Source organism: Phaethon lepturus, unplaced genomic scaffold, assembly GCF_000687285.1.
Source record: "Phaethon lepturus isolate BGI_N335 unplaced genomic scaffold, ASM68728v1 scaffold40779, whole genome shotgun sequence".
Classification (NCBI taxonomy): domain Eukaryota; kingdom Metazoa; phylum Chordata; class Aves; order Phaethontiformes; family Phaethontidae; genus Phaethon; species Phaethon lepturus.
Genome location: NW_010562089.1, coordinates 1 through 11,178, shown reverse-complemented (window position 1 = coordinate 11,178; position 11,178 = coordinate 1). Strand labels below are relative to the sequence as shown.

At 37.8% G+C, this 11,178-nt stretch overlaps 1 protein-coding gene across 1 annotated transcript; it reads left to right on the top strand.

The window, feature by feature from the left end:
* Positions 1–317: 317 nt before the first annotated feature.
* NUP107 (nucleoporin 107kDa) lies at positions 318–10,210 on the top strand. The gene is made up of 13 exons (XM_010294171.1): positions 318–463; positions 571–619; positions 2,147–2,216; positions 2,652–2,770; positions 4,419–4,457; positions 4,787–4,937; positions 5,993–6,099; positions 7,083–7,185; positions 7,364–7,524; positions 7,778–7,903; positions 8,645–8,758; positions 9,040–9,207; positions 10,037–10,210. The coding sequence occupies exons 1-13, from the start codon at positions 372–374 to the stop codon at positions 10,142–10,144; spliced, it is 1,407 nt and encodes a 468-aa protein (XP_010292473.1). The 5' UTR covers positions 318–371; the 3' UTR covers positions 10,145–10,210.
* The last annotated feature ends 968 nt before the right edge of the window (positions 10,211–11,178 follow it).

Below are 11,178 nucleotides of genomic sequence, written 5' to 3'. Positions count from 1 at the left end.
GGATATTCTTCATCTGGATTGGTTTTCTGAGGTGGTACCCAAGAGCAGCAGTGGTGTCAGAGTGATGCTGCCTCTGGAAGGAGGATAGGACGGTTTCTATTGACTACCTTTAATATAAAATAATCAAGGAACTAGAGCATTATTCAGTGAAAGGGTTTTTTGTGTCCTGCTTTGATGAAGGAAAGGCTGCTGTTCAAGATGGTTATTAGTCTGCTTTGGTGCCCAGAAAGCTGATCCTAAATTACACTTGCTCTGCTCAGATTGTGGTAGTTCTCAGTCTCTTGATAATTTTTGCTCTGTTTTTTTTTCATATGTAGCTTCTTCCAGTTTGCGATACCTGGGAAGACACTGTTTGGGCATATTTCAGGGTCATGGTGGACACTCTTGTTGAGCAGGAAATACGAGCCTCAGTAATAACTGCAGAGGAGGTGGAAGAGCTCCCTAGAGATTATTTAGAAACAAAGTAAGTTTTAAGTAAAATTATGGCCCTATGCTCAGTCAAAGAATCCAGTATGATCTGTTTAGAATATTCAAGGTAACATTTTTTGCCTTTTCTCTCCTACTTTGAAGCTGGACTTCAGAAAAAGTTTTTGAAGAACTTCAGGCAACAGACAAAAAGGTACATATTAATTACAATGTTTCTCCTCACTGTTTACCATTTTTAATTATTCACTAGGTTCTACTTCTACTACGCTGTTTTAAGAAAATGCTCAAATAGGCCCAGTGACTGATTTTTTTAGGTGTTCTACCTCTGTAATCTGTACTTTCTGAATTCAGACAGGTTTTTCTATATGCTGCCGCTTTTTAATGATGAAAAAGATACAGATTTTGTCTTGCCCCATGTCTTTGCCAAGCTAGCTGGGTGTGTTAAAGAATAGCTGACTGTCAAGTGTTGTCAGACATAGAAAGCAGACAGAGTAAATCACCTATTTAACACTTTGATAAAATGTGCAAATATTGATTACATGCTGTTTTCTTTATAGGAGGTTTCAGTTTTCTTTATAGGAGGTTTGTGTGCATATTTTAAAACAAGCCTTTCAAAATTTAAAAGCATATTTGCTTGAACAGGCTGTGTTTCTTCGTTACTTTTAACACCCAGGATACTTATTTCATTTAAGATGGAATATATAACTTATATGTTAATTTTGTAACGATTAAATTGAAACTACGCTTACTTTTATTTGATGGGAATAGTAGCATTTATCATATTGCTAAGACAAAGACATGTTGAAAGACAGCTTACGGATCAATGCAGTCAGCCACAGATACACCCAGCTACTTTTCTAGAGCAATCCTCACCATACGGCAACTTTACAGGTATATTTGAACTGTATTTCATAGAATCATTTAGGATGGAAAAGACCCTTAAGATCATCAAGTCCAACCATTAACCTAGCACTGCCAAGTCCACCACTAAACCATGTCCCTAAGCCCCATGTCTACACGTCTTTTAAATACCTCCAGGGATGGTGACTCCACCACTTCCCTGGGCAGCCTGTCCCAGTGCTTGACAACACTTCCGGTGAATAAATTTTTCCTAATATCCAATCTAAACCTCCCCTGGCACAACTTGAGGCCGTTTCTTCTTGTCTTATTGCTTGTTACTTGGCAGAAGAGACCCACACCCACCTTGCTACAACCTCCTTTCAGGTAGTAGAGAGTGATAAGGTCTCCCGAGTCTCCTTTACTCCAGGCTGAACAACCCCAGTTCCCTCAGCCGCTCCTCATAAGACTCATAATTTCATGCATTAATTCCTCTACCAAAAAAAAATCTCTTCCTCCTCAAGTAAGTTTCGCATACTTTTTCTTTAAGGCTTTATACACATTGTTGCTTCTTCTGTGACTTTGTAGAATCTATTCTCTGTAACATTGTTATTTATTCTCCTCTTCAGAGTAAAAAGCCCTCAGTCTTGGGTCTCTTCCATGAAAGTATTAACTCCACAGATCTATATTCTGGTTCTTTCTTTCAGTTTGTCAATATTCTTGTAATTTGATGTTGAGATAGCAAACGCCTTTTCTCCTGCTCTTTATGCAGAATACCCTTTGAAAAAAAAAAACACTTCTTTTTTCTTTTTAAGTTTGCTTTCTTTATACATTAAGCTATAAGATTTTATTCAAAGTTTAAACTTTCTTTTTCTCTCCCCAGAGGGTTATAGAGGAGAATCAAGAACACTATCACGTGATTCAGAAATTCATTATACTGGGAGATGTAGATGGTGAGCTTTTCTCCAAGTGATTTTTAAATGTCAACTATGTTATTTCTAGTGACCTTTCCAGAAACTTGTATGTGAATGGATTTTAGAAGCACACAAGTAGGCAAACTCCACCTTAAAGCTAAGCTGCTGCTTTAATGAAGAACTGTAGGGACTTTTTGCAGTTTGACATACAAGGTAGTTTTCAAAAAAATCATGTGAATGTGTCACAATATGTGTAAGAATATTGCTATAACTTTTGCTGCGAAATTACAAAATGCATACAGCAGATATTTAAGCCAAAAAGCTAAATCTCTCCAAAACTGTTGCTGTTCTGTTTTGTTGGGCTTTTGAGGTTAAATTAGATTTGTTGAATAAACACATAATTTTGATATATTTCTTAAGTGTTTTTTTTTCCCCGTGATGTGGCTAATACCAACATTTCCTTGGTGGCTATAGGTTTGATGGAAGAATTCAGCAGGTGGCTTTCCAAAGAGAGAAGTGTGCTCCCAGGGCACCTCCTTCGTTTCATGACACATCTTATTCTGTTTTTCCGCACTTTGGGTCTGCAGACTAAAGTAAGTTCACTTGTATTTGGTTTGCTGTCATAGCAATAGTTAGTCTTTGAAGTAGAAATGCTTGTGTGTAAATACATAAACTACATACAATGATGGTAAATTACTACCAGGCTAATGAGGAGCTGCATGCTTAAGTAGTATATTTGTTGATCTTAGAGCTTAAATGCAACAGTCAGAATTAGAAAAGAGCATCTTCCTCCCCTCCAGTTCAGCTTGAAAAATATTTTTTTAGGATGATGGATTCTACTCATAAGCCCTTTATTGAGAAGGACCTGACTCAAACTTCAATATTAGGCTTATTCATAGTAGCAAAGATGCTTTGAATATAACCTGATCTTATACACAGTCCTTGGAATTGTACCTGTTGCTGTAAACTCATAAATATTTTTGCTTGAGGTAATTAGTACTAGCTGAAACTTTCATATTTTCTCAAAATATATACTAAGTGTAGCCTACTAGCTACCTAGCCTATTTATGCTAAATATACAGATGGGTCACACAGCTGCAATTACTCTTTTCTGAGGCAATCACAAGTAATTCGAAGCTCTCCTTTTCTATTACTTTAAAATGTGGAAACATTTATGTTTCAAATAAGTTTCTGAATGTAACATATTTCGGCAGAAGACCAATGTGTGTTTTTATTAGATGATTTAAATACAGCTCTGAGTTATTATGTTTTTTCATGCCTGTAATCATTGCTTCATTCTCTTGTTGAAATTTATTTTGAAGTCAGTTAACATTTAGCTAATTAAGAGGAACCTCTGTGTGTGTGTATATGTACATATTTTTTAGCTAGACTCAAAATTTAATAGGTCTTTAGGCTAAAGTATCGTAGAACTAGTCATTAGCATATGTTTAACAGAGGGGACAAAAAAGGTGCAATTTCCTACATAAATTCTATTGTGGGATTGTGAGTAACTGTTGATGACTGCCTCTACGATTTTGGAATAGGTGGATTTACTGGAAGATTACTTGATGAACCCTCAATAGACAGAGGGAAGAGGAAGTTATGCAAAGCTTTTATGATGTTCCTTATTTGATGTTTGGGTACAATTCATATAGGTATATGCTTAGATGAAGATCTCTAATTTCATCTACACATATAAAACTAAAATGATAGTTCTTCACAGTAACAAACACTTGAGTCTTAGCTAAAGCAGTCTCAGGTGCTTGGACTATGCTTTGGCTGGTTAATATAGGTTATTACAGATGAGCTAGATGATATTTATACCCTGTACATAGGAACATTAGAATTACCTATAATACAACAATGCATGTTGCACTGCAATAGTCATCTGTTCACCTGACGTTTTACTTCTAATAAAAAAAAAGACGGTAAAATGGAAAGATTTGAAAAACAATTTCAAAAGTAACTTTCCAGTTAGACCAAAAACTATATTACCCAGTTGCTGAAAAAGAAAATCCTTGGAACACTAAATCTTTGAATCAGAATACATATTTTTTGTAATCATTCTCTGAGAGAAACAGTTCTTCCAGCTGAGCCTGTTGGAGTGTGTAGATTACTGAAGCAAGGATAAGCAAATAACCTTGTGTCTGTGTAATGGTAGTAGCCTGTAAAGTATCTTCCTTTTTTTTTTTTTGCCACAATTTCTAATTTACAATTGAATTTATATTTGTTTGCAATAAGGAGGAAGTTTCTGTTGAAGTCCTAAAGACCTACATTCAGGTAAGCTTTCAAAAATATATTTCTCTGCTGTAATTTAGATGTAAAGGAGGAAGAAAAGGAGACTTAAAGTTACAGGATGGAAAGAGCTATGATGCAGTTAATGCACCCTTCTCAAGAGATACATGGAAGCTTGCCTAATATGCAGAGTTTCTGTCAGCAGTGCTTAAATAAGAGGCAGTTTTACTGATCATTGTTTAGAAGCTCAGAAGTGGAATCTTCCTAAATCAGAAATTTATTACACATTTATGTTTTTATATTAAGTGTAAACACACGTGTTTACACAGAGGAGTATCGTATGTTTTTCTAAATATTTGCTTCTTATTCTGCAGCGGATGATATCTGAGAAGCACACAGATTTAATAGCATTTTATGTTAGCCACTTGCCCCCAGAGCTAGCTGTTGCTCAGTATGCTTTATTTCTCGAAGATGTTACTGAAAGTGAACAACGCCACCACTGCCTTGAATTAGCAAAAGATGCAGGTGAGAGATGCTGATATTCGAATTATTATTTTATATCCTGGGTTATTTTGTCTTTCAGTATTTTTTAATGCAAGACCTAGCTATGCAGATGATACTGTTTCTTTCCCGTGTCTCTTCATTTTTCAGTTAAATAAAACTAATTTGCTGATCACTTCTTCAAGTAGGTATGTTGTGGTTTTTCAACTAACCTGGAATTGCAATTCTTTTTCTGAATTAAATAAGTATCACTTTTGCTTCTGAATTGTGTCCAAACACAGCAGGAAGTAGATGCCAGCTGCCTGTCTCAAATATATGCTCTGAAGCTTGACATGGTTGTATTATTTCAGGAAACTAATTATAAAAATACATACCTGTTTGTGGATCTAGGAAGGTTATGAATATCTTAAGTTTTTGTCCTATTTATAGTGCTCTTTCTTAGCTGTGATGAGTTGCTGGCATTAATGGTAAGCTTCCTTCCAGGCCTATGCATCAAAAAAAAGGGACTACAGTGAAGCAGTACACTGTCCATTTTTTGACAATGCCTCTGTGCCACCCAGAATTCATGAAGAAATAGATTTATTGCAGAATTCAGTGTCTAACTTTTCTTCAATCATTTTTTAGAAATTTTCTTTTAAAAACTTGGCTAAGGTTTCAAAAATAAAAATAAAACATCCTGCTTCAGCATCTGTAAAAGAACTGTTCTGAGCTTTTCCTGGTACATTCCTGTCAAATCATAGTCTTGCTGTCAGAATTGTAGGAATCAGTGGTCTTAGCAAATATATCTATATGCTGGTCCCCAGCACAGACTGAAAAACTCGTTAGCTGTCATTCTTTTTCCCATGTTTGATGTTCTCTGTTCTCTCAAAATACCATTCTTCTAAAATACCTGCAATAAATCGTGTATCTCAGAAGCTTATAATTTACTCTGACAATGTGAATTTATAATTTAGCCTGAGTGTGAACAGCCTGATAAGAATTACTAGTAGTCAGGAATAGATTAACAACTGGAATCTGAAATTCATTTAGTGGCAAGTTTGAATTCATGATCGCTGTTACATGGTTCTTTCTTAACCTAGGCCTGGATGTGGCAACCATAACAAAAACTGTTGTTGAGAACATCCGCAAGAAGGATGCTGGTGAATTCAGTCACCATGACCATATGTTAGATACAGGCACGACGGAGGTGAGTGTACTTTGTAGGACAGATACTCGAGTTTGCAATCAACTATGGAGTCTTTTAGCATATATCATCCATATTTCTCTTTCAACAATGATGGAGATTGCCTTCAAAAAGCCTGTGAGGGAAATGCCCTTTCCATGTGATCAAGTGAGGAGTTGAATTGCATGAATTCATAACTTCTGTTTCTGCATCTCCTTGCCCTTCTGGGCTGTAGTGTGTGTTGCTCAGCAGCATGTCTGTATGCAAACAAGTAAAGATAAAGCCCATCAAATGACTATAACAAAATATGTTGCAGCTGAGAGTAGGATATTATTGTAGCTTCTAGGAATTATGAGGATTAATACTTTGAGTCTCACATATACCTTTTTACACGCTCATGTGACATATTGTAGCTACAACAGCCATTGTCTTTACTGACAGTTTCCTCCTCATCACTCTTGAGTGTTGGTTGAATCTAACTCAGTACTTTAGTGACAGTGAGGCATTCAAAGTACTGTTCAGAAAGCAACTGTTTGCACTACTTTGCAAACTTGTGGCACTTCTTTTGCTATTCAGCACTAAGTTTAAGTTCTCTAAGCCAAATGGGTAGCTTATGTACTGCAAGAGTTGGAAAACTGTGGTTGCAAGCTGATGGCACCCCTGAAGACTGTAGTGAGGGCTCCATAAACCGTGTTTGTATGGCATATTCATAGTAAAGTTTGAGGAAGATGCATGGTAATCCATAAAAAATTTTGAGATCTGGTGCTCATCCATTGGTCTGAGTATCTTGGAAGTGCTTAGAAATGGATTTTTGAATGATTCTAGGTTGCAGAGATTGTTTTCTAAGCTTTTGATACTAAAGTTGTGAATAAAGCGATCCTTGTTAGTATGTCGTAAAGCTATCCAAGGATCACTAGAAACTTGTGTATTTCATTGATCAGATTTGTTGTGTCCAACATCAGCTGTATGCTGGAAATGTTAATGAACCTATATGTTGGTTTTTACAGGTGGATCAGCTGAAAATAGATGTAATTGACTGGCTCGTATTTGATCCTGCACAGCGGGCAGAAGCACTTAAGCAAAGCAATGCAATCATGAGGAAGTTCTTGGGTACTAAACTTCACAAATATTGTAGACTTTTTAAATACTGGTTTTGTTCTCATTGGCTCTTGGCACTGCATTTGATATAACTTTGAATCTAGTCTATTAAAAAGCATGGCTTTGTCAGTTGATAAAAATAAAGCATGGAAATTACAAAGCTGTTGATACTCAGTTCACATTCTCATAGCATCCAAGAAACATGAAGCTGCAAAAGACGTGTTTGTGAAGATTCCCCAAGACTCTATAGCAGAAATATATAACCAATGGGAAGAACAGGGAATGGATACTCCACTTCCAGCTGAAGATGACAATGCTATAAGGGAACATTTATGTATTCGGGCATATTTGGTGAGTTTCAAATATGCTGTATTCCAAGTTATTACTTAGAAATAATGGTGGCTTTGCCTTGGTGGTGAAACTTTAAGCTTTGTCCATTTGATTTAACTTCTGATTCCTAGATGTACTATAGCTGAGAGTTTACAAAAGAGTGAGGTTCTTTTCATACGCAAAAGTAACATTTGGGTTTTGTGCATTTAATGGCATTCTTGTAGTTACATAAACGAGCCAAAAATGTCAAAACACTGTTTCCAATGCAATCCAGGAAGCCCACGAAACCTTCAATGAATGGTTTAAACACATGAACGCGGCTCCGCAGAAGCCTTCTTTGTTACCGCAAGCAAGTTTCACTGAAAAAGTGGCCCATGAACATAAAGAAAAGAAGTACGAGGTAGGTAAAAGTTCAAGTTGTTATTTACTGTAAACATCTATGTTCTTCCTTAGGAGGCATCCTTAGTTTAATGAAACAGAGTAGAGACCTGCTAATTCATGTTGCTTAAGAACTCAATTATGAATTATTCTATTTTTATGTTGAAAAGAGGCAGTATGAGACAGAATAGTAATGCCACTGCACAATAAATTCTCATGCTTTATTCTTGTATGACTCAGCTTTACATATAATACTGTATACTGTAAGAGTAAATATTTGTTACAATGTATTGGTTGTTATTAATAAATCTGAGTACTCGCTTTTGCTATTAACTCTTCCCTGGAAATGGAGGATGAAGGCTGTCTTGTATTCTTGCATTTGTTACATTTTCTTCTCTAAAAGATGCTGCAGTTCTGTTTGTTTTGCCAAAAGTTCTTTTTGCATGTCTGGCCAGTATGAATACACTGTGTTCAGTTTATGCAAGTATTTGTTATATAAGTATGGCAAAATAAGATGTTTAAAATTATCTTCCTCTAGTGGCTTCGACTGCTTCTGAACAACCTGTCTGACTCTCTGGACAAGGAATTAAGCAAGGATGGAAATAGCTGTTAGCAGCAGGTTTTTAGGTTTTGGCAATTGGCTGAATATTCTCATTTGAATTACAGCTGCACTAGCTGTTGCATGCTAGGTGAAGAGTCTGTGTTAAAACAGCCTTGGAAATGATAATGTTCTGCAGTAGTTTATTTTTTGTTTCTTTGCCAGATGGACTATGGTATTTGGAAAGGCCTCTTGGATGCTCTTACAGCTGATGTGAAAGAGAAAATGTACAACGTGTTGCTGTTTGTTGATGGAGGATGGATGGTTGATGTTAGAGAGGTAAAATTAATTTTTGTATCATGGCGTACACCACAAAGCCAAATTGTACCTGTTCTAGTTTGATGTGCTTCTGTTTACTCTTGTTATGATTTACTCTGGCTTTGCCGTGACCAGTTACAGATTGCTTCCCCTTCAGTTACCATGTAAATCGGATCTGGCAGTCCAGTCTAGGCTGGTTAGTCCAGTTTTTTGTCTCTGACGCTGCTAATTATGTGGTTATGCTGAGTTGCCTTTTAAAGGTAAATGCTCATAATACTAACACATTGTTTCGCTATGCTAAGGATGCTGAGGATGACCCTGAACGAACACAGCAGATGGTTTTGCTGCGAAAGCTGTGTCTGCCAATGATGTGCTTTTTACTGCACACAGTGTTACACAGTACTGGACAGTATCAGGAGTGCCTACGACTGGCTGACATGGTCGCTTCTGAGCGACATAAGCTTTATACGGTGAGTTATTGAGAGCTGCAGACAGCTTAGCTTCCATTTAAAAGATCTGTGGGTTGACTGTGGAAGAAGCTTCTAAATAGAGAGGAAGATGCCATATGTTCCTTAACATCATAAGTTTCTTCCTCTCTTCCCATTCACTGCAGTAGTAAAGAAGTTTCCTTGCATGCTCAATTAAGGAATCAAAGAGTTAACTTTGAAACGCTGAAGATGATGCCAATGTTTTGACAAGTAGTTCTTCTGATTAGTGCAGTTACTAATTTTTGGATGGGGGCTATTGAATTGAAATAAGTTGAACTGTAGAATTGTAACTGATTTTTTATTTCCATTACGTTTCAGAACATTGTATAAGCAGGTTTTGTTTTGGAACACTTGGTTTACCTAACCTTCTCTCCCTCTAAAAGCCTGAAAAACAACACAAAAAAACTTTATCACTTCAAAAAAAAACAAACAAAAAACCCACAACACTCCTCCCCCCCTCTTTAGAAATCTGAAAAGAAACATCAAAGCTAAGAAAAATACTGTGATGCACTCACCTGGATTGGCTTAAGACCTCTCCCAGCAGTAACTGGAAAATTCAATTTGCCTGTTTACCAGTAATCTTTGTAGTATTTATGAGACAAAGCTATCTTAAGACTACCTTCAGGTTTTGGATACTGCTGCTAGCTTCCAGTCCTTTGCTGAATGCCATTCTGAAATGTCTAGTGTTCACACTGTCTTAAATAGAAAGAAGGAAATATTAAAAAAATAGCAACTTAATTAACAACCATTTACTTTGATATCAGTGGTATTCATTGCAAATAAATAACTTAATTACGTCCTTTTTTATTAGGTATTTTCAAAAGAAGAACTCCGAAAGCTTCTACAGAAGCTGAGGGAATCTTCTCTGATGCTTCTGGACCAGGATCTTGATCCTTTGGGATATGAAATTCAGTCATAGGATTTCATGCAGATGCTGGCAAAAACTTCTGAACATGGACATTCTGGTTATAAAAAAAGAACAAAAACTATGACTCAGATAAACTGCTCTGACCTTTGGGGGGGGAAAACTAACCCTCAGATTCCGATTTCAACTTGAAAAATTCTGACCAACTTCAGAGAGGATATTTGTTATACAGCCTTTTTCATAATGTTGTTGGGGTTTTTTTTTCTAATAAAAGTGCATCACAAATAGAAAATGTTCCTTCTCATCTATAATGTCATGTTATAAACATGGTGATTGTATGAACCTACTTCATCTCTTTGCTATGTGCTAGAGCTGCCTGTAGACTGGAAACACCACTTGGCAAGAGATGATGACTGCTCAAGGACAGTGGAGAGGGAAGTGAGGCTGGGGAGAAGGCAGCAGCTGCAGAGAGCTGGAGGAAAGGAAGGAAGAGAGAAAGTGGAAGGGCTACCACCAGCCCTTCGGAAGAGAGAGGGGCTTGTACTGTTCTCACGTACCTTGTGTAGTTGCTAAAATGCCGATGGAACTCTGAACCAGAGGAAAGGTGATCATACCGCAAAACTCCCAAGTTTGAGATGCTGTAATTTATTTATAGAAACTTAGTTCTGGCCTTGTTTACAGGTGTAAACTGCCGTTTAGCTGCTTTTCCCTTAACTGGCGAGCGCAGAGGACGGAGCTGTAGTGCCGTTAGGCAAGGGCTTCAGCTCCTTCAGCCCGTCGGTGCCTTCCGCCACTTGACGAAGGACGTAGCTGGTGCTACGCCTGTATGTACGTGTATTCTGCGTGTGTGTTTATAGAAATACCCGGCCCGGTTGTTAGGAGGTACCTCGGGGAGGGAGGAGGCGTGTTTCTGCCCACCGCGGGGCCGGTGTCGGGGGGGCAGGAGGTGGGGGTACGCCTGCGTGGGGCGTACTCGCGCGGGTGAGGGGGAACGCACGGAGAGGCCCTGCATGTTTGCGTGGGCCGCGTTTTCTGGTGCACCTCCTCCGGCTGCTCCCCGCTCCTGGGGGGCGGCCGGCGGAAGCGTG